Below are 24,464 nucleotides of genomic sequence, written 5' to 3'. Positions count from 1 at the left end.
AAGCAAACACGACAAAAACAATGGGAGGCTGTGTAGTCCAATGCACCGGCTCATTCCACAGACGAGGGGAGCGCCGAGTGGTGGCGCCACCCGTCCAGCTGCCCGGTCCCTATACAAAGATTAGCCAAGTGAGTTCTAGAAGTGTGGGGAGAAATGCCTTGCAGTTGAAGGTCGTCAACAATGCGAAGGGCTTCAGCCCCTGCGTACGGCTTGGCTTGTACTTGGGCTATGGATGGTACAATATTTGCTCGCTTTGAGTGGTGCTGGCAGGCTTATCCAGCCTATTCTGCCGCCAATAACATGGCAGAAGCGCAGCATGCCAGCTCCTAAAGTATCAAGGATGCACAATCAACGATAACGTTGGGAAGCCAAGAATGTTGTTGCTAGAAACCAAAAATGAAATTGATGTGAACATCACTCTAAAAAAAAAACATAAGTACATTCAGGAACATATGCTTCTTGCAAATGAAACAAAAATTCTTCCTCGAGGTGAAAAATAACACTGACACAAGCACGAATGCGAATGCAAGAACTCCGAAAATTTCCCAATTGTCCAATCCCATTGCAAAATCTTTGCGCACTTACTCTTAGGTCCGTGCTGTAGTTGTTGTAGCCTCTGCAGACGCACTTCTTCCTTTACAAATTAAATACTTCTTTAGCACCCACACACACAATCAAAATCATGTTTATTTGAGCCAGTCTTTGCAATACAGACACAAACAGATGTTGCTCGAATTCTCTTCAGTGTCCTTTTAAAGGCACCCTGCAACATGTATGATAAACACTGCCACTCTTTCCCTCGAATCTGAAAGCACTGTGAAAGCTATAGTTATCGCCAATACGGACTGGCACGTGTGATTTTGGCTTCGCAGCAGATTTGTCTTTCATTTCTGCTTTGCTTTGCTTTTGTGGCTTCTTTTCACAGTGGATATCGAATGCGTTTACTGTTGCAGCTGAAAGCCGTTACATCGCTGTAATGATGTATTTCGAGCGCTCGAGGCGCGCAAGACTGGGAAAGAAAGAAGGATCTCTTGAGCAAGCTTCCTAGTTATCTGATGGCAATAGAGCAGTAATTTTTGGCTCAGGTACTTTGCGACCTCATAATCTAAGCACTGGATGGGTTTGTTGAATACGTTCTGCAAGCATTTAAAATTTAGGAAAAAAAGTTAAAATAAGTGTTGCAGGGTCCCTTTAAGTGCCCCGCAGGTTTCACACAGCCCAGTGGCCTAACAACAAACGCCGACGCAACAAAGATGGCGTAACACTCCCGTGAAAACTGGCACCAGGGTTTTGTGGAGAGTCTTGCCACTTTAATGCACCACCGCAGGCTCCACCTGCCAGATGCGAACGAGGCAGTCGTCTCCCGCTGATGCAAGCAGGCCTGGGGAGACTGGGTTCCAGGCCACGCCGTTGACGTCCTGCTCGTGTGAGACCCGGCACCCCAGCTGCCAGGAGCCACCTTCCTCGGCAAACACCCGGACGCCGTTGTCGCCACAGCCCGTGGCCAACAGGCCCGTTTTCGGACACCTGCGGATGGTGTTGTTTTGACGCTTCCTCCCAATCCCCAACCTCCAGCATGATATTCTAAGGCACGCAAATATCACATTAAGGACTCAAATCAAATATGATGAGTAAGCGCTGACTGCGAATAGAATCAAATATTTTCAAATAGATGGAGGTCAAAAGCAAAAAACGCCCATCTGTCGAGATATGGAGCCCTCCACTACAGCGCGCCTCATAGCATCACACCTTTGGCACGTTAAATCCCATAATCTGAATACAGTAGAGAATCTCGATGATACGAATCTCGCGGGACCGCGAAACATATTCGTATCATCCGAAATTCGTATGAACAAATACAGACAAAAAAAAAGAGCACTAAAAAAATTTTCGCTTATTTCTTTTCTTACTTTCGTGTGAAGAAATCTGTGATGTTTTTCTGCTTTTTTTAACCTCCATGTCGCCGAACAGTCCTTTCTGGAGTCTGTAAAAATTTGCACACGTCTCCTCACTCGCGGTGCCCAAGCACACTACATGCCACAACAGTCACGGCGCGAACCGCATGGAGCATTTTTGCACGCGATTAGTTCACGTCGGTGTTGAACGCGTGCGATATTTTTAAGCCCGTGTTGACGATTCCGCACCTGTGGCAGCTTCTACATCAGTCAGGAAATCACGCGCGACGCAAATGGAAGGAGCCTGACGACTTGCGCCAATGGGGAAGCGCGAGCCTCATTGCGGCAGTTTCAAAGTGCTTTAAGACAGCCAGCTGGCTCCGCTGGAGATGCTTAGGCTTACCACCCCGGCAGATATTTCATAGGAGCTTTCACTAGCGGCGCGGATGATGCCTTATAGTACCATTTCTTCCCCCATTATCAGCTCCTTTACCACACAAGCAACTTCATGTGTGCCTTCAGCGGCATTTTAAAGAGCGGTTAGAAGCGGTCGCTCGAGTGTTCCGCACCACTTTGCAGCCGAAGGCACCGCCATGTTGCTGCCGCCGGCCACGCCACGTGCAGCGTGCGGGTGGTTTCACGGCGGTGTCAGCGCGCCTGTGGCGTGTGCGGCAGTTTTCGCGAGCATAAAAAGACAGCCCGGCCGCTCCTGGAGAAAGAGTGACAAAGATGACAGAGAGAGCCCATACGTCGCCGTCGCTTGCTCGCTCTGCTGGCTCAGCAGTCGGGCGCCATGCCAGCTCGTTCATGTGCTGTGACTCCGGACCCAACAGACGTGCTTCCACCCCATCTTGCTCGTGCGGTGGGCAAGGAAGACTTAGACTCTCAACGGGGAGCCGTCCAGTTCGCGATGGAGGCACTCCAACGCCAGCAGTCATAGATGCTGCCTCCCCTACAGGAGGCTGGTATCTGCGACTAATTTAGCCGGCCAATAAAGATGTTCTCTCTCTCTCTCTCTCTCATATCATCCGCAGGGCCGCGCAGGTCCGTTCGTAACCGCCGAAACTTTTCCCATTGCAAACAATGCACTTTTGCCGGGACTTTTCAGAAATTCTCATCATCCCGAAATTCGTATTACTGAGAATCGTATCATCGAGATTCCACTGTATTTTTTTTTTAAATTTAGCTACAGAAAGGGAAAGCAGTTACTGGGGAACCCAAAACTCCACCCATATCAGTGTTTGTGCACTAGTACTTGATAAAAAAATGTTACGAGAAATTAAAATCAACACAGAAAAATGTGGATTCCTCGGTTTACAGCTCATTAAGCTTCGGTGTTCAAACAAGCCTTCGAAATAGTTACTTGCCACTGTTCCCACCAAAGTTTATCGGGCTGTAAAATTAGTCCCAAGTGGTGCATCAAGAAACCGCTTTCTTATTGCATTCACCAGTGTTCATGGTATTGGAAAATGCGAAGGTCATGGTGCTAAGCCTAACGCTGCTTTGTCTATTCTTTCTCCAAAAATGGTTAATTATCTCTGTTTACCTTAGAAACTAATTGACTTACTCAAAAAATAACGGCTTATTTGAAATCAGTTGGGGAAAAGCAGCAAGACTGACAAGTTTCAGAGTTTAGTTGGAAATTAAAGGAAGTTTTTTTAAGAGCAGTGTTCCCATGAAGGTCTTAAAACTAACTTTTTTATTTATGGGAAGAAACTTATGAAAATTTGCACACAAATGTATTTTTTTTGCGTAGATTTCAAATATGCAATTATATTTGGGCTGCTGCTGTTAGTTTGAAAGTTATCATGCAAAGTCTAAACTATAATTAGGTAATTTCTTACGCAGCTTTAATGAACTTTTGCACTGCATTTTGTAGCTTTTTATGACATGAATTGATAGCCAGAGAGTTCCCATACGCGATGACATTCTTCGTTTTTCTCTAAAGTCATGGCATCCCAAAAAAATATGTGGGCAGTATTCGATATTTTGGCTCATCAAAATAACTGCAAGTCATTATTTATGCATGGCCTAACAGAAAAACTAAGAATGTCATCGGGTAGCTCAGGTTGTACTGAAAAAAAAAAAAAAAAGAAACGGTACCAAGGTTGACCTTATAAAGCAAAATGAAGTTTCCAAAAAGCTGCGTAAGGCTGAGGGAAACGACCAAACATATGAAACTGAGAAAACTGCATTTGAAGTTTGGCCATGTGTTATGAAATGAACGGTCAGTAGTGTAACTGCAGTATTTCCCTGGAACAAAGACAGCGGCTACAGCGCGACGATGCTACGCAGTACCAACCACTGCGCTGAACCACGGTCACCACTTGGTTGGGCCGCCATGCCACAAATGCGCAACTGGCGCCACTGCTGGCTCTGAACACAATCTGGCTGAACACAATCGCTCTGGCTGCCGATGGGGCGGCGGAGTGTCATCACCTAAACTATTTCTTGCACTGGGCACACGTTTCCTGCGAGGCTTGCATAGCTTCGGTGTCGTGCACAAAAGCCAACCCTAGGAGGCACGTCCGCCATGTGGTAAAGCTCAAAAGTTCTCATATCGCACAGAAGAGCCAACTTGTTGCCCCACCACTCGCAAATTGCAAACGTTCGAAAACTGCAGGGCGGCTTTCATCCTTCAGTTGTAATCACCAAGCTGGCAGTGATGATGATGATGATGTGTGGATTACACTCAAGAGATTTATCTTTGAAAATATTTGGTTTCATTCCCAGAGGAGATCTGATGTTTGCATTTGCCAAACTATAATTAGTAACAATGAGCAAAATAAATCAGACAAGTAGCTAGCACTGTTGCCGCACAATACGATTGGTCAGCATAATTACTGGTACAAAAATAGCGTGTGCAAAGAGATGCAAAGAGGAGGGTTTGCAACTATGCCAGTAGCATGTTTGAGTGCCTATGGGAAGCCTGGCCCAATTTTTGTGTCTTCTGAGGATAGCTCATATCCCTACCGTATAAAGTTCAGAGAGAACGCCCACCCCCATTTGCGGTGAAATATACAATTTACTGAAAGAACTGAAAGATGGCCCAACACCTAAAATTGCACGTTTGAAAACTGCGCTTGAGGTTACTAAGAACACACTTGTAAGGAATACAAACAGACGATGTGGACAGCACGAGCGCAAACTAACAACTGATTTATTAGAAGTGAAAAATCAAAACATTTAGAAAGGGTTACAAAGTACGAGTGGAAAAGGTGGGGAGGGGGAATGAAAGCACATTCTTGATAAAAACAGGTGCTAAACATCGTAATCTGTTCAATGGCTCTTTATCTTTGCTTGTGGAACTAAGCAACAGCGTTATCTGCGCTTGACACTTTTGTTTACCACGCTTATTTGCTATGAACTTCTCTTCATGAATTCTACAGTCTAATCCCGCTACAACGAAGTCCGCTTCCACGAAATTTCCGCTTCAACGAAATATTTCCATTTCCCCGTCAGTTAGCCATAGAAGTCAATGCAACAAAGTCCTCGCCACAATGAACCATTTGTCTGGCTTGCTTTCGCTTCAACAAAATTTTCGATGAATTGGGCTGGGTTTGAACAATTATTTTACAATAATATAAACATAGCACCAGCTATCTTTAACTTTTTAAACATTCAGGACACTTAGTTTCACCGAAAACATGCGCGGTGCGCCCACACCGCCACCCAAAACAAAACAAAACAAAACAAACAAACAAAAAAACTCAGGCGGACGCCATTTTTTTATGGTGATAACGATGTGGCTGGCCGTCTTTACATGAGGCACAGGCCCGGTTCGCCAAGCCGGAGCCACAGCCAATTTGTATCCAATTGAAATCGCACGAATGTGCTCCGCTGCTGGCGCGGCGCCGTCATGTATGCGTTTTGACTCGTGAGCAGCTGTCCTTGCCGTTTTCCTTCTACCATTCTTCATAGCCAAGAGCAAAAATCATGTTTGCGTGTTTGGTCTTGAAGCCAAGTCATCCTATCTTAGTCGCGAGCGCGCGGTCATGTTTAATGCAAGCGCGTGCGTCTTGCCTGCCAAGGTCAGTAGCTGCCGTGCCCTGTCGGAGGATAAGATAACGGCACTGCTCCTGCCACAAGCAAGTGGGGGCTTCCTACCCCCTAGCAGCTATCTGCAAGTAATCAGCTCGGTGGGCACGCCTTGTTGTGCAGCAATACGTTTTGCGCCTGCATTTCTTCACCCCCCTCCGTAACGCGTTCTTTGCGTGCAGTGAACACAGATAACCATTGGTATGTTTGTTATCCGAATAAACATGACGTTATTGCGCGTCACTCCTTTTTCTAAACATTGTTTTTTTGCTGCCAATGATGCGGAAACATACGGGGCTATTTTTCGGGCCTTTCCGTGGTGTGTTGGAGCGGATTTCGCCTCAACGAATTTTCGCTTCAACGAAATTTTTTGCGCGTCCCGTCAATTTCGTTGTAGCGGGATTTGACTGTATTTCAGGTGTGGCCAGCACTGAACAGATTACGATGTTTAGCGCCTGTTTTTATCAAGAATGTGCTTTCATTCCCCCTCCCAACCTTTTCCACTCGTACTTTGTCACCCTTTCTAAATGTTTTGATTTTTCACTTCTAATAAATCAGTTGTTAGTTTGCGCTCGTGCTGTCCACATCGTCCATTTGTATTCCTTACAAGTGTGTCCTTAGTAACCTCAAGCGCAGTTTTCAAACATGCAGAACCAACTAGTCCAATTCATCACCTTACTGACCTAAAATTGCACTAGCTTCAACGCCTTCCAAAGCCCAGGGGCTACCTCTGTGAAAACGTCCTGCGGCTGCCGAAGTCTCGATTTTGAAGAAAAAAAGACACACCCTTTGCAGCTTTACTGGCAAGAGGGGGAGTGGAAGGAGGAAGGGGTAGTAGAAGGGATGAACAGTGGCCAGACAATTGACCACGCAAGGATGCCCTAACGGATCGTTGGTCGCCCTTCATGCCTAGGTGTTTTTATGCCTGGGTACGCCAAGATCTGACCGGCGTCATATCCGTCACGGAAATGACGTCACCAGAAAAAGTTTCATTGACGCGGCTGCGGCCGGATTTGAGCCACGAACTCTCTCGCCGCAACGGCAGGTACACGGCGCTCTGCCCACTGCGCTACGAGTTCAAGTGCAAGTAGGTCTACGAACACGCCTTATATCTTTCCCACTACCTTGTTTATTCAGATGCTGTCTAGGAGATGCTGCCATCTAGGAGAAGTGAAGCGAAGTAGTTCATCACGACACTAATAAGCACCGACAGTTGGCGCCTCCATGCCAGCGTCTTCGTGTACGCGGCAAGCGGGTGAAATGAAACACCCTCCTCCACCTACTGCTTTCAGTTTCGTTCCGTTCACACGGTTTTCAAGGGGCTGTGGTTTCAGTCGGATTTACGCAATGTTCCGGCGCGTACAATCCAGTGTCTAACGTTGATGCGTCTAACAGTGCCATACCGACGTAAAATAAATAGAGATGTGCAAGTTCACAGAGACGCACAATAAATGCTCCTGCGAAGGCACATTTCACTTTCGTGCTTCACTGATTCATATGAAAGAGGCATCAACCTCATTTTTTTTTTCCCCATTTGACAATCCAATGTTAAGGGGTCGACACAGAGTCGAAATGGAAGTGTGGCGCTAGTAACGGCAAGAGAAACGAGAAAGCAGGGGTGCTACGAGGTGGGGACAGCTTTGCACCCGCGTTCCCATGGTTATGGTCCAAACGAAGCACGTGAATTTACCGCTGCATACATTCTGGCCTCAATAAAGGTGATGATGACTTCGAAAGTTGCCGTTCCCGATCTGCGCCCTTTGTCCACCGTACTCAGAGCGACTAACCTCCCACCATTGTGTTCGGAAGTGTACTAAACAATGTTATGTTATTGAGGCTACGTTAGCGCCGTGCATTTAATAAAAAGATTCGCCAATAGTCCGCCCACCATTGTGTTCGGAAGTGTACTAAACAATGTTATGTTATTGAGGCTACGTTAGCGCCGTGCATTTAATAAAAAGATTCACCAATAGTCCTCCCACCATTGTGTTCGGAAGTGTACTAAACAATGTTATGTTATTGAGGCTACGTTAGCGCCGTGCATTTAATAAAAAGATTCACCAATAGTCCTCCCACCATTGTGTTCGGAAGTGTACTAAACAATGTTATGTTATTGAGGCTACGTTAGCGCCGTGCATTTAATAAAAAGATTCACCAATAGTCCTCCCACCATTGTGTTCGGAAGTGTACTAAACAATGTTATGTTATTGAGGCTACGTTAGCGCCGTGCATTTAATAAAAAGATTCACCAATAGTCCTCCCACCATTGTGTTCGGAAGTGTACTAAACAATGTTATGTTATTGAGGCTACGTTAGCGCCGTGCATTTAATAAAAAGATTCACCAATAGTCCTCCCACCATTGTGTTCGGAAGTGTACTAAACAATGTTATGTTATTGAGGCTACGTTAGCGCCGTGCATTTAATAAAAAGATTCACCAATAGTCCTCCCACCATTGTGTTCGGAAGTGTACTAAACAATGTTATGTTATTGAGGCTACGTTAGCGCCGTGCATTTAATAAAAAGATTCACCAATAGTCCTCCCACCATTGTGTTCGGAAGTGTACTAAACAATGTTATGTTATTGAGGCTACGTTAGCGCCGTGCATTTAATAAAAAGATTCACCAATAGTCCTCCCACCATTGTGTTCGGAAGTGTACTAAACAATGTTATGTTATTGAGGCTACGTTAGCGCCGTGCATTTAATAAAAAGATTCACCAATAGTCCTCCCACCATTGTGTTCGGAAGTGTACTAAACAATGTTATGTTATTGAGGCTACGTTAGCGCCGTGCATTTAATAAAAAGATTCACCAATAGTCCTCCCACCATTGTGTTCGGAAGTGTACTAAACAATGTTATGTTATTGAGGCTACGTTAGCGCCGTGCATTTAATAAAAAGATTCACCAATAGTCCCCCCACCATTGTGTTCGGAAGTGTACTAAACAATGTTATGTTATTGAGGCTACGTTAGCGCCGTGCATTTAATAAAAAGATTCACCAATAGTCCTCCCACCATTGTGTTCGGAAGTGTACTAAACAATGTTATGTTATTGAGGCTACGTTAGCGCCGTGCATTTAATAAAAAGATTCACCAATAGTCCTCCCACCATTGTGTTCGGAAGTGTACTAAACAATGTTATGTTATTGAGGCTACGTTAGCGCCGTGCATTTAATAAAAAGATTCACCAATAGTCCCCCCACCATTGTGTTCGGAAGTGTACTAAACAATGTTATGTTATTGAGGCTACGTTAGCGCCGTGCATTTAATAAAAAGATTCACCAATAGTCCTCCCACCATTGTGTTCGGAAGTGTACTAAACAATGTTATGTTATTGAGGCTACGTTAGCGCCGTGCATTTAATAAAAAGATTCACCAATAGTCCTCCCACCATTGTGTTCGGAAGTGTACTAAACAATGTTATGTTATTGAGGCTACGTTAGCGCCGTGCATTTAATAAAAAGATTCACCAATAGTCCTCCCACCATTGTGTTCGGAAGTGTACTAAACAATGTTATGTTATTGAGGCTACGTTAGCGCCGTGCATTTAATAAAAAGATTCACCAATAGTCCTCCCACCATTGTGTTCGGAAGTGTACTAAACAATGTTATGTTATTGAGGCTACGTTAGCGCCGTGCATTTAATAAAAAGATTCACCAATAGTCCTCCCACCATTGTGTTCGGAAGTGTACTAAACAATGTTATGTTATTGAGGCTACGTTAGCGCCGTGCATTTAATAAAAAGATTCACCAATAGTCCTCCCACCATTGTGTTCGGAAGTGTACTAAACAATGTTATGTTATTGAGGCTACGTTAGCGCCGTGCATTTAATAAAAAGATTCACCAATAGTCCTCCCACCATTGTGTTCGGAAGTGTACTAAACAATGTTATGTTATTGAGGCTACGTTAGCGCCGTGCATTTAATAAAAAGATTCACCAATAGTCCTCCCACCATTGTGTTCGGAAGTGTACTAAACAATGTTATGTTATTGAGGCTACGTTAGCGCCGTGCATTTAATAAAAAGATTCACCAATAGTCCTCCCACCATTGTGTTCGGAAGTGTACTAAACAATGTTATGTTATTGAGGCTACGTTAGCGCCGTGCATTTAATAAAAAGATTCACCAATAGTTACCCTATTTGCTCGCGTAAAGAACACACTTTTTTTTCGTAAAACGGAAGCAAATGTTTGGGGTGCGTTTATTACAGAAGAACAGAAAGTTGGGCTAGTTGGTATGTGTTCATCTTGGTGGAATACAAAAGCGCTCAAAAAAACAAGGACGAAGGAAGAAGTAGACAGCACGGCGCTTACTCGCAACTACTCGTTTATTGAAAAACATACAAATATATACCCTCCAGAGTACACGTGGTCATGCTTTCTACTTCTTCCTTCGTCCTTGTTTTTTGAGCGCTTTTGTATTGTACCATGATGTGCGTTTATTAAGCAGGGTAATTTCCAGGAACATTTTCTGGGATGACGAAGGATCGCAGCAACGAAATAAAATATTGCATTAGATATTCTACCTTCGCTGTAGATATACGTATAAACAATTGACAAACCCACAGGGTTTTTGTTGAAATAGATTCGTGTTCGTTTGCCAAGGATTCAATTTGTAAATTCCCAAAGGTCTACTGGCAGATTAGTTCCCTTCCTCAGCTACGTACTCCACAACATTTACCTTAAAAATGGAACATGTAACTGACATTTCTGCAAATCGCTGACAGGAAAGTGGAAGACGAGCAGAAAAGCAAGAAAATAACAAAGATATCCCAAAAAAGTAGGGCTGAGACCATGTGATGCTCAGTGGATTGTACAGACTGAGCGTTGTTGTGATTGCCTGTCCCGCGATGCCGCTGCCGAGTGTTTGTTCCTTTTTAAGCCGAGAGACGGTTCTAGGTGGGATTGGCGATCATCATCAGTGGCACAAAGTGAAGTCGGAAAGCTATAGTACTGCAATTTGTGACTGCGAGGTTGTAAAGTGGGGTGCGTTTATTGCACTGGGGAAAGAGAAACCTAATTTTGACTACAGTTGGGGGTGATTTCATTATGCGAGTGCGTTCATTACGCCATTAAATAGGGTATTTTGTTTATTAGAGACGAACAAAACGTTTCTTGAATACGAGTAACGTACTCACGAATAAAAGGAAATCGCGAGCGACAGCTTCCGTCAGCCGCCATGTTGTTTGTTTTGGTATCGCACGGCAGTGGCCACTGCCGGTTGCTTCAATGGCTGTCAACTCGCAGCGGCGAATGTGTTCTCATAACTGCGAATAAAGTTTTTTGCTCAACCCACCAACGCATGGTTATTTAGCGTGCTAATACAAAAGCTTTTCTTTTTTAATATCTACTGCTACCCCGACTGCTAATATCTACTACCCCGACCGCATGCACGGCTCTTGTGGGAGCATTGATCACTGACGGAAGAGCCTCTGTACGGAGGGGTATTGCTAGTTGAAGAAAGAGCTTCTTTTTGTGATAAATTTTTTTAGGCGGCGCTTGCTTTTTTTCTTTTTTGAGAGAGATGCAATTTGGGAAGGGCGACCTACATTTTAGTCGACTTACAATCATGTAAATACGATATTTGTCCTTTCCGCACTTGACCCGACAGTTCGCCCCTTTCTTATTTTTTACTTGTTATTTCCAGTTTCGGTCGGCAGTGCAGCCACTTTTTTTGTAATTTTCGCGCTTGACCCGAAAGGTCGCCCATGCCGTATTTTTCACTTGATATCTCTGTACCTTGGGTGGGCGTCCTTTCGGAACATTACGGTAGTTTCCATCTTATAAATTGATATAAACTTCATTTTTGTTGATGCTGCTCAAGATAAAAGTGATAATTATAGTTTGTTAAAGTCTGTTATAGTTTGGGCTTTATGCACAAGTGTCCATACACGGCAAAAGTTGCGCGAAGCGCGGTGACAGTCGTCGCACCCCACCAGCCCTCCCATTTCGATCCCCAAGGTGCACGTTCACTACGATCGTAATTGGAGTAATGTTGGTATGTTTAGCCACCTCCCTCTTGGCATTAAATTTCACTTCAGAAAGATGAACCACTATGACTAACGTGCAATAATAGCCCGTCCCGCTATCGGACACCGCTTGAACATTTTGCGGCGATGTAGCCTGCGCCGCCACTTCTCCGGTGTCGATTGTCCCATTCCCGCCGCTCGCAAGCTCGCTGTCAAAGGCAGCAATAACTCAGCGTTTTATAACACCACAATGAGTCCCAAATTTCACTTCAAGCACGCACCGCACCTCACACTCAAGGCCAAAACACGGCGAATTCGCGGGCATCACGTCGTTTTTGAAGAAATCCCGTCTTTCGAGTTGAGCAACTTTCCGCAACAGATCAAACGACTACTGAATGTAAACCCAGTCACCCCCACAACCAAAGCCACGGTAGAAATTGGCGAAGAACACTCTGCCTGAACCTCTAGCAACTTCTTCGCCCGGCGGCCATGTTTTCCAACCGTCACCACACCAAAATGTTCAGTGGTATCGTTCCGGAGACACGACGCCCCGAAAATTGCCATATTTTAATCAACTTGCACAAGTAGTTTGTCACCTCCTTACACATATGTATTTTTTCTATAGGACCTTGGAATTGTTTTCGGTGGGAAAACTTTAAAAACTCACGGATTATAACATCTGCAACCCGACATTGTGACTTTCAAAAAAGCTATAAAGGGGACAATTTTATGCGGGTTTGTATCGAATGATCAATCAACTAAACCTCTACAAACAGCATCACCACGGGGGTGCTGGAAAATTATGCCGTTAGTAAGCATTTCTCCCAACTAAAACTGACGGGAGCATTAAAATCCTTGGCTCTCAGACAGTTTTGGAGCAGTTTGGCGCAATTTTTGCAATTTTCAAGCTTTTATAGCAGCCTGGCGCAGGAAAACAAAGTTGTTTTAAAACTGCGCAATATGCACAGCTGTCTCACCCCTTCATCTTGAATTCGTGCAAACTCAACACAAACACAAGAAGTCTAATGGTGTCCACGTCAAGTTTGCACTACCGCAAGATCTTCAAGAACCACCACCATCCAGCCCAACTGTCAACAGTCAATTCTTTTTTGGATATGGCTGTCGCAGTGGCTCAGTGCTATGGCGTAGGGCCGCTGAGCCCAACGGTTCGACCCAGCCCGTGGTGACGAAAAGCAAAAATGCCTGTCTGACGAGATTTCGCCTCACGTATAAGATCCCCAGATGGTCCAAATCCGGAGCCCTCCCCTACGACGTGCCTCGTAGCACAGGCATAGCTCCAATGTGCCAAACCCCACCATCAACCAGTCAATTCTTTTTATAGATACAGAGCTCTCTCCCCCTCACCAGGAGACACTGTAGACAGGCCTTGCGTGCAGTCCCTGCACAACGCCCTCGCAGGTCCACTCCGTGACGGACTTGTCCATAGTCCAGACACGCACGCTGCCGTCGGCGCTGGCCGACGCCATCCGGCGGCCCCCGCCGTCAAAGTCCACGGCCCACACGGTGCTCTCGTGTGCCGATAGGGTGCAGCCGCACTCCCAGTCCTCGAGCTCCTCCGTGTACACCCGCAAGGTGTTGTCGTAGCCGGCCGACACCAGCACCTGCCACAACACCCGACACCGCCACGGTCACCACTCGACGCCACAGAGATTTCTTTTCATGCATACCAGAGGGAAATCTGGCGCATGTCTAGGCGAGCTGCAGTTCAGCGAGCGAGCGAGGAACGTTTCGCTCGTTCCTGGCATGGCTCGCCAACAAGCTAAAAAGTGGCCTGTGGCTGGCAGCAAAAAAACAACATGATAGTTAAAGGATTATTTAAAGTTGTTTCATCATCTGAAAAATGAAGCTCTGAGATGTTTATTGGTTGGAGATAGTTTAGAAGCTTCATGCACGACTTTTGTCGCTTTGTGCTTCAGGAGCCGGAAGAAGCCACGTGGCTAGCCAAACGGAGTAGGAGAGGAACGCTGTTGGTTGCCATGCCATTGAAAATATCAAATTGAAAAACTAAGCAACCGTAAGACATTTTTATTATCACGTGAAAGCCGAAATTATTTTTGTAATCCCAGACTCGGCTTTACGCACAAGTGTAGAGCCACGGCAAAAGTTGCGCAAAGCGAGGTGACAGTCGCACCCAACCAGCCCTCCCATTTCAATCCCCAAGGTACACCTTCACTACGATCCTAATTTGAGTAACCTTGGTTGGTTTAGCCACCTCCCTTTTGGCATTATATTTCACTTTGGATATATGAGCTATTATTACTAGCGTGCAATAATAACCCGCCCCGCTATCGGACACTGCTTGAACATTTTGCGGCGATGTAGCCTGCCACCACTTCTGCAGTGTCGATCGTCCCACTCCCGCTGCTCGCAAGCTCGCTGTAAAAGGCAGCAATAACTCGGCGTTTTACAACACTGCAATGAGTCCGAAATTTCGCATCAAGAATGCACCACGCCTCACACCGAAGGCTGAAACACAGCGAATTCGCGGTCACCACGTTGTTTTTGCTAAACTCCCGTCTTTTGAGTCACGCACCTTCCCGCGACACATAAAACGACTAAATGTAAACCCAGCCTACCCCATAACCAAAACCACAGTAGAAATCGGCGAAGAGCACTCTGCCTCAACCACGTGCAATTGCTTCGCCGAGATGGCGGTGCCCAGTAATGTCGTTCGGAAATACGGCGCTCCAAAAATTGCCGTTTTTTCATCAACCTGCACAATTATTTTGACCCCTCAGTACACATAAGTATTCTTTCTACAGGACTTTGCAATGACTTTCGACAGGAATACTTTGAAAATGCACAGATATATAACATGTGCAGCCCTATCGAAAACACTATCTCGGGGACAAGTTTATGTGGGTTTGTACTGAATGATCAATCAACTAAACCTTTACAAACAGCATCACCTTGGGGTGCTGGAAAATTATGACGTCCGTAAGCATTTCTCCCCACTGAAATTGACGGGAGCATTAAAATCCTTGGCTCTCAGACAATTTCGGAGCAGTTTGGCACATTTTTTGCAATATTCAAGGTTTTGGAGCTGCCTGGCACAGGAAAACAAATTTGTATCAAATCTGCACAATGTGCGCAGCTGTCTCACCCCTGCTTCATAAGTGTCAGGTCATCAATTTCCAATGTTTTTGTAAACGTAACTGCATGAAATCTTGCGCCAGCAAAAATAAATTCTACACTTTTGTGGTTTTATTGCACTGTTCAGTTCATAAGCTTTCGAATGCCGCAAAAATGATACAAATCAAACCAGTACATCTCAAGATATTGTACCCGACAGCTGACCATGTGGGAAAAAATTAGTTCGGAGAAAACAGGGCACAAAGTTTGGAAACATCGGCAAAAATGGTCATTTAGGTGACTTCAAAGGGCAACAGCTTTGTGAATACTTATGATACAGCTATGATATTTTGCAGGCACATTCTTTGGGACCTGTAGACTGCAAATAAAATTAATACGGAAAATGGATTTTGTCGCAAATTTTCGGTCCTCAAGACTAGTGTACCCCCTTAATTAAAACAATACGCAAAAGCAGCGTGAGCTAAAAATTTACAACATTAAAAAAAAAAAAAAAACATCTCTTTTGTTGCAACATGAGTGCGCATAAAGGTTTCACTTGATCACTTTTGAGTTTGGGCAGCCAAGTAGCATTGTTATGGAGGTCAAATGCTGTCTTCACAAAGAACACTTTTTTGGCATCTGTTAGGATGGGAACAAGGCTGAACACGGCTGAATGCAGCCATGCAATGGAGAAATTCGAATGCAGCCCCAGCGGCGCAACGCTGGGCTTACCGGAGCACCGGAGCAGACGCAGGACCAGAATAAAAACAACCCCTAGAAACCAGTTCTGGATGGCACAACGACCCTCGCACCCGTAACCGCACGCATGCCACATGGTCACTCATCCCGACAGAGTAGAGCGTGCGGAGTGACCAAGCCCCCCAGCAACAAAGGGTGGGTGCAGTCGCTCCGTACTCTTTACTATACCGTTGAAGAGAGCTAGCGAGTGAAAATACGAGCTACTAGAAAAATTTGACAGATGGCGCGAACAGTCCAGGCGCGCCCGCTTTGCGCTATGGCATGAATTTTTGAACGCACAGTGGAGAACGTACCGGTACGTCAGTAACATTGCAGGGGGGAAATGCAAAAACATACCGGTATGTCAGTGACAGCGAAAGGGTTAAACGCTCATAGCATCTATCTAGCAAGCACTGCAAGTCACCTAAACTTTTCCACACGGCATACTGCATTTCTTGTGTAGTACCCGCCTGATAGTAAGCAGTGCTCAGTTCCTAGGGCTCTACATTTTTTAATAAAACAGGAATGAAATCACACATACATATCAAACCTAATTCAAGCTATAATGGAGGTGAACCTATTATTGCTGGGCTTGCAATAAACCTGCTATACTGTACTTTTAGATTAACCCCAAGGGTGCATTCTGGGATCTGCAATACTGTGGGACACTCCCTTAGGGCACTCCCGCAAAGACTACGGCGGATAAAGACCCCCCTTATTTCAGACAGGCCACTCCTGAAAACCTGCCCAGCCTGATTGGGCAGCTCACCTCTTGTGTTGGGTGCCACACCACGGTCTTGACATCCTGGCTGTGACAGGTCTGCACGGATGCGCACTCAAACTCGTCACCATCGTCCACTGCAAACACAATCGGCAAACATTCGGACATGGCACTTTGCCGCTGCTTGCAATTGAGCTCACTGCTAATTTCCAACATGGCGGTGACGGGGGCTGGAAACAAAAGAAAAAACTCGTAAAGACTGTGCACCAAGTCTGCCAGCCTTTTTATTTTACCTACATTTCACAACGGCAAAAAAAAAAAAAAAAGGCTCAATGAAACATATCCCTCTTAAAATCGTGACTGATTTACATACAGTGTGTACCAGGCCATAAGAGTATCCCCAAGTGTCGTACACAGAGCAAACATTTCACCACATCTTTAAAACTTGTTCTATACATTCGTAGTAGCTAATTGGGTATTAGATTGTAATTATTGCTTCTAAAACATCGCTTCGATGTATTCATTTTCTGGTTGTGACAGCAATCAGCCAGGCACACGTACGGTCAAAAGCTTTATCACAGTGAACACAGGGGCACGTGCCACTCTGCACGTGCAGAGCACTTTCCCAGTTCATACATTTAGCGGACACACTACCCAAAAACAAGAAGTTCTGGATCGCGTGATTGTTCACGGGGGTAATTCCATCACTGCACATGGACATATTCATGGACAAGGAGAGAGAACTTTTTATCAGCCAATGGGGCAGCAAGAAACTGACATTTGAAAATGTCAACTGCTTTTCGCTGCTTGATAAAAAAGCACCTGATCTGCATTGGTCTTCCCTGAAATGGCTTCTAGATATCGTGACACAAATACCGCAGCGGACAACCGTGCAATCAAGCCCAATCAGGGAGTGTGTCCACTAGACATACCAACTGTGACAGTACGCCAGCCCATCGCTAGACCGCTCGGCATCTAGTGAGCAACCCGCGCTCCCATGTTAACTGTGATATAACGCTTCTGACTGTACGCACAGCCGGTGTGCTCATTCAGCATGCCGTAAAAAGTTCCTCAGCAGCACTGCCGCACTACGTCACGCACAAATATGTCTCGAACCTGTCCTCAGTGCTGCTTCTTTCTTCAAACTTTAGTCTGCAATATAGTATATCTTTTGGCTGGCCAAAGCTGCTTGCACTGCAGCTACAGCTCACAGAGACACACAGCAACCACAGTCACTGCAGATCAGACGTCACACACCACAGGGGTGACCAAGAATAAGCAGGAAGCGAGAACTGAATCCCCCTCCAGGATAATTTGTTTCCAGAAATTTTTACCTCGAAAGGGCGCCTCAAAATGCTTTACGCTTGTACACATCTTGCGCAGCTGATAACGGCAGGCCCTGGCCAGCTATGGTGAATAAGAAGGTGGGATTGAGAGAGTTAAAAACTGAGGAAATCGAATGCCAGCGGCAGAACTACATTGGGTACAAATCATAACGGCTCAAATGAGTGCCGCGGCCTAAAGCAACTACGTACTCGGCGAATTTGCTCGTCAGTCAGTTTCGTGCCTTGTGCCACTGCTCCTAAATTCTGGGAAATTTCCCGCACAGTTGCAGAAAGCGCAGTGCGCGAACGTTTCCGTGTGAGCTCAACGTCTGTACGTCTGTAATTCCTGATGCACCCCATATCCATTGCATAAGCAAATGCTATTAATTAGGGCCTCTATATTTTAACTCAAGACCACCTACATTTCCCCCGGGAATGTCTTCCCAGCAAAGCATTTGTGTATGGTAGTGAAGGCGACTTAAAAGTGTTCAATGTACAGGAAGAAAGGCTTGCGCATTCATTTAAATGTTCTCACTGTGGCATTCAGACATTTTTGTTTTATTCACAGTTATCATTCATAGCGAATATATCTACTTAGGCCAAGCTGTGACCCCGGATCCCAACCATGGGGAAGGGATAATTAGAAGGATAAGAATGGGGTGGAGTGCATTCGGCAGGCGTTCCCAGATAATGAATGGCAGCCTACCTTTGTCGTTGAAGAGGACAGTGTATGACAGCTGAATCTTGTACTCACCTACGGGGCAGAAACTTAGAGGCTCACTAAGAGGGTTCAACTTAAATTTAGCACGACTCATTGAGCAATGGAACGGAAGATGATAGGTGTAACATTAAGCAACAAGAAGAGAGCGGAGTGGGTTTTCTACATACCAGTAGAAATCAAGAAGAAATGGATGTGGGCAGTGCATGTAATGCAAAAGCAAGATAACCATTGGTCATTAAGGGTAACAAAGTGGATCCTTAGAGAAGGCAAGCAGGGCAGAGGGCGGCAGAAAGTTAGATGGGCAGACGCGATCAAAAAGTTTGCGGGTAAATTGGTCGCAGCTAGCACAGGACCAGGGTAATTGGAGATTAATGGAAGAGGCCTTTGCCCTGCAGTGGGCGTAGATAGGCTGGTGATGATGATGATCATTCATAGCATTGAAGCCTTATCAGCTTGCACATCCAAGTAGTGCTGCTGGCGTAAGACGTGGACCAAACATTGCCCCCCTTCTCAACTCACCGTCCCAGATCCAGACGGTCTTGTCGCGGCCGCAGGTGGCCAGATGGCGTCCTGAAGGGGACCAGGCGACCGCCTTGACCTCGCTCTCGTGGCCCTCGAGGGTGGCCACGCTCTCCCACTCGCCGGGGGACTCCGGGTCGCGCCGCCACACGCACACGGTGCCGTCGAAGCTGGCCGAGGCCAGCCGCTGACCGCAGGGGGACCAGGCCACACAGCGCACCGTCCGACGGTGGCCGTCCAACAGCACCGCCTTGCACGCCCACGCACCGTCCCCTGTTCGGGGGCAGTGCTCTCAGTTTCGTCCGCTTCGTGCCCATTTCGAGCAAGCCCTGATCGGCTACAAGCATACAATCAGCTGTGATGTAGTACAAGCAACAAGAGGCGCTCGTTTCTGCGCACGTCATTGGTCAGAGTTATCGCAAGTGCAACTACGCCCCGGCTGGAAAGGACGCGGAATGGACATTTTTGAAACGAGCAAACTCGACATTCCGCCCCAGGGCACGGCACGTGTAAAAAAAACTGCTTCCCATCAGAGATGTTCTCAGTGGTTTGCAGTTCTGCTACAAAGACCGAGCAGTTAGTTTCGAATTAAAATAGAGGTAACAGTTAGGTTCCAATTAGAATAGAACTGACACCATAAACAGATAGCACCATCAGCAGTCTTTCAAGAGTGACTTCCCCACTGAAATTTATAGGCGCAAAAATTACTGTAAGATTTATTGCATTTTAGTGGCTACCAGGTCCTTGAAGCATGCTAGTGAATAGTCCAGTTTTAGTTTCTGCTGCAAAGACCTGCTGCAGCTAAATCTAAAGCATCCTCTTCTTTGTCAAGGCATCCATTCTTTGCCATTCAGTCAAGGTGGGCATATTCGTAACCCTGAACTTCCTAAGTCAGCGGAAGGTATTGCAACGAAGCGGCAGCCCTAGTGCCTGCGCGGTGCATTTCACACAGAGAAACAAACGGTGCACGGGAGGGCCTGAAGGCGTGATGAGGCCCCCGACAAGCCACCCAATGGTGCATACACTGACCATTAAACATACGGGCTCTTTTGTAATCCACTAACAAGGATCGTAAGGAAATCAAAAGAGCTGCATAACTATATTGTTTTTACACTAAGGTGTATGGACAGCCACTTATCGTACATAATACATTAGCCGCACCCAAACTGGTCCCCAGAAGGCACTGCTGTCGGTATGCAATACCAACCACACAGAAAAACACTGCCAAGTCGTCAATATTCTGCTTAATTGTCAATGCAAAAGGTTAGCTTTCATACAAAGTACATCTCCATGGCATGCCCCACTCTGGCCTTAATACAGACCCTATTATTTTTCAAATCCAAAAATGGTCCCTGACTCACTGAAGGCTCAGAATCGCTACAGTGAAGTGTGCAACTACCAAACGAGTAGTAATTAGGGAAATTTGTTACGGTTTAAAAATTACACCATCGGTATATCAATCATGCCAAATTCGGCCCAAAGCTCAATTCACCTAGATAATAAGAAAAACAGGCAAGGAGTGGCGATTCACCAGCCACTTTCACGCACTGACCTCGGCAGATCGCACGGACTTGATTGTGCTGTCTCAGCGGTGCCTCTGGTCCCGTTTGATTGCATTCAGTACTAGTGTGGAGGCAACACACTGATTAATTCGCTTCCCCCTCCCTGCTGCTGACTGTGTGGTGCCTCGATTACCAGTCTCGGACTTAACCGAGAGTCTGTCGGAAGTGGGAGACTCTCCTCGTTATACGTGAAAGGAACACTGGATTGAATTTCGCATAATCCACAGTGAGTGCGGGATTGGTAATCGAAGATCCTCCATTGCGATCGCTGTTGATGTTGTGCAGCAGGAAATTTAGAAAAAAGTCTGTACTAGTGATAATTTCACGTGAAGACAACTTTTCTCGGGAGCAAGATAGAGTTGAGCAAGTTACCGAACGCCAGTTGTTTCAAATCAAGCAAGGATATAGTCTTCGCAGTCCCTTAAAGTTGTAAAACTGGATGTAGCACTTGTCAAGGCTCTGTGCATGGTATATAGGCATTCCAGCTCGTATCATGCACCTCACTCCAGAGTGCCCTCTTCAAGCCAGAAGGTCACTGTAAGCGATAGCGAACTTTTGCAACACACATTTCAAATGACAAGTTTCGTTTATGATTTTTCTCGTAATGTGGGTGAGATTTAGTTAAACCAGCTGTCCCCAATTTTGGAATTCAAGCATGAAAATGTTATAATTGAAGATTTAATTAATGTTTGTCCATTCGCCACTTGGTAGCAACATGCTGTACATGGTGCCCTGGAAACGTTATAAACCAAGGTTTCGTGAATTGACTGATTGATTGTGGGTTTAACGCGCCGACGCAACGCAGGCGATGAGGCGCGCCGTAGTGGAGGGCTCCGGATTAATTTTGACCACCTGGGGATCTTTAACGTGCGCCGAAATCTCGTACACACGGGCTTTTTTGCTTTTCACCTCCATCAGGAAAACGGCCGCCGTGGCCGGGAATCGAACCCACGACCTCATTCTCAGCAGCGCAACGCCTTAGCCACTGTGCCACAGTGGTGGATCAGGTTTCGTGAATGTCTGTCAATTCACCAGTAGTAGTCAGCTCACATGGTTCTTCTGAAGAACCTTCCATGCTAACAGAACAAAAAACAAAAAAAAAAAAAAATACAGGGAAATACAAACAAAAAAATATACACCATCACCACAAAACATATTGTTGCATTTCACTTTTTCAGTGGAATGCTTCCCGTACCCTTTCTTTTTGCAGTATAACTTCCCACGAATACAACTGCCAAGTAGCGATATCCAGCTGCACTCCCAAAGATGCAGATGGCTTTGACGCGGCACTTCTAGCGGCCCGTTGCTAGTGAGCGCCTCCTAGCGGTCGCAATTTTGTGGTGCTTGTTTCACTGCGACAACTCGGACGAAACGTTGGCGTGTCTGGCCACACCCACCCTCCACACACTATAGGAAATGCTGACAGTTTTAAAACGCACGCTTTAAAGCTCTGACTTCTTTATTTTGCTCGTAAGGCAAAAGATGGAAAAAAAAAAAAGCAACAATAGTGGTCAACAACTTATTCAGGCCCTGGACTGCGTGTCCCATTACACATCGCTTTTCCACTCTCCGAGTATACGACAGAATCGACACCTGATTTGGAAAAACAAAGCATTCAGATCAGACAACAGTGCATACACACGGTCTCTTGGTGGCCACTTTTTAAATAATCCCCCCAAAATTGTAACCGTGACAAAAGATGCTAAATCCAAACAAGCATTCAAAAAGAAATTAGACATGTACTGTTTAGAACTGCAGTAAAAAAAATGTGCATTGTAAGTGCTTGTTTCTTTCTGAAAACTTAGAGGTAATTTTTTTTTTGCTTTTTGAAATCTTGTATTGTAATTACTGTTTCTTTACAAAAACTGAGAACTGTTTTTTTTTCTTTCTTACTGCGAAATCTTGAATTCTACTTATTGTTTCCTGAAATCTGAAAGCTGATGTGTTTTTTCGTGAAGTTTTTATTGTAATTATTGTTTCTTAAGCTGACTTCTTATGTGTATAATTGCGTGCATTCTTCTGTTATTTTGCATAGTCACAAAGGATGGGCCATTCCTCGCATAGTCGTGCCACAAGGGGAAGTGTCAGTTTTTTTTTTTAGCCTTTTTGACCGCTACTTTCGACAACTGTATAGTCGTCACTCCTGCACGTGTTGTCGCAATAAACTTTCAACTTTCACTTCATCAAATTTTGGCAGTGGTGCCGATGCCACTGCAAACAAACGTCCCATCTACAACTATTTTTGTACCACTTCTGAGCAACCACTGAGTGAGGCCGCAAAAATGAGAGTTGGCACAGTTGTCCACTTTCTGCTACCTTGACATGCTCGTGTAAATTCTCTCACTAGCGGACAGTTTGCAGCGAGCGTGTAGGAGTCCGACTGTAAGCATGTCTACCCAAGGAAAAGCAAATGATGATCAAGGAGGCGATGACAAACCAGCAGCTTCATTTAACACATTGCTAAAAGTCTCATTTTGTTGGGTACATTACCGCGTCAGTTAACCCCGTCTTCTATTAGCCATCAACTCATGCAGTCAACCGACCATTAGTAACACACGTAACAATACTTCCACTGAAACTAACACTTGCAGGCGCAGCGAGAGCAGAAGAATGAGAAACACGACCCTTCATGGATTTCGCGTCTTCATGGTTCAGTTGGTAACAGCTCATGCGCAAGAAAGTTGTCACAACCACCAATGGTTCACCATCATTACCCCTGCTGAAATCAGAGACAATTGGTGGTGCTCCTTCGATTGCTCTTCCAGTTCCCCTGCCGAGTCTCTGTGAACAAAAAGTTTGTTCTGACTCTGTCTCTCCGCATTTATTCTTCTTTATGGAAAGTCAAGCCCAGGTTTTTTTCCCTTCCATTCGAGCTTTCCTTTAATTCATCTATTGTTTTCCCTATACAGCTTTCTTCTGCTATAAACACAGAAGCCACCTTCAGCTCAAGTTCATTTGTACGCGTCGGTAATTCCACGCGATACGTACGTACCTGCAGCCAGATTGCGTTCTGCGGTCATCGTACACGCGGACAGCATTTAGTACGAGCTTATTAACGAATGTTTATTCCAGATGTGTTCTAATTGGCGCGGGTAATATGTGTCACACAGAGACAAGCTCGCCAGTCACCTTCCTGTTAACAGGCGACAAGGCAGACTGCGCATTCATTGCACACAAACTAACAAACTGGCGCAAAGAAAACCTGACCCGGATTCACCGAGATTCGCATCGCGCTGGCTGTGTATAAAACTTCCGTTATAACCGCTGCTCACACTTCGCATTGAGAAGACAGCACCTGTACAGAACCAGCTTGACATCCCAATCGTCCGGCTACAAACACATGGAGGAAAACACTTGTCTTGTACTTCCCGAGCTTCACTGAGGTAAAAAAAAACAGCCAAATTTCGCTATCCCCCAAGAGGAACAATTGACTTTCCTCACCGTCGGCAGCCCAGAGGCGAATGGCTTTGTCGCCGCTGGAGCTTGCAAGTACTGTTCCGGACAGGTTCCAAGCGACGCACCAAACGCGATCTTGGTGGCCCTTGAGTTCTGACACCAGTGTCACCTTCATCTTGTCACGGCAGTGAACCGTCTCAGTCACCAAATCCGCTACTTCGCAGGCACATGTCGGCCCATGATATCCATGACGCTGGTCGAGCAGACGCTATCTAGGAGTGCACGCGCTGGCCTAGGTCATTGCCCGCTTGTGTCAGTGCCTACCCGCAAAGTATGATCCATGAAGGAACTATAACTGCGTAGTGAACTAAAGATAGAGCCAACAAAAACTTTCCAGTACTTGCAGACCACTCCGAATCACAACGCGAAAGGCAGGAGGATACGAGCACATAAGTCAATCATTACAACAGGCGGCTTTGGATTGT

At 45.7% G+C, this 24,464-nt stretch overlaps 1 protein-coding gene across 1 annotated transcript; it reads right to left on the bottom strand.

Annotated features, from left to right (window-relative positions):
• Window positions 1-669: 669 nt before the first annotated feature.
• Ciao1 (cytosolic iron-sulfur assembly component 1) lies at window positions 670-24,464 on the bottom strand. The gene is made up of 5 exons (XM_077708018.1): window positions 24,025-24,464; window positions 19,022-19,294; window positions 16,505-16,593; window positions 13,270-13,526; window positions 670-1,527 (listed from the first exon to the last, which is right to left on the bottom strand). The coding sequence occupies exons 1-5, from the start codon at window positions 24,152-24,154 to the stop codon at window positions 1,311-1,313; spliced, it is 966 nt and encodes a 321-aa protein (XP_077564144.1). The 5' UTR covers window positions 24,155-24,464; the 3' UTR covers window positions 670-1,310.

The sequence above is a fragment of the Haemaphysalis longicornis genome, unplaced genomic scaffold, assembly GCF_048455015.1.
Source record: "Haemaphysalis longicornis isolate Haplotype H1 unplaced genomic scaffold, Haemaphysalis longicornis Haplotype H1 scaffold_4, whole genome shotgun sequence".
NCBI classification, from domain to species: domain Eukaryota; kingdom Metazoa; phylum Arthropoda; class Arachnida; order Ixodida; family Ixodidae; genus Haemaphysalis; species Haemaphysalis longicornis.
Note: the sequence above shows the minus strand (reverse complement) of the source record. Positions and strands in the feature narration are given on the sequence as shown.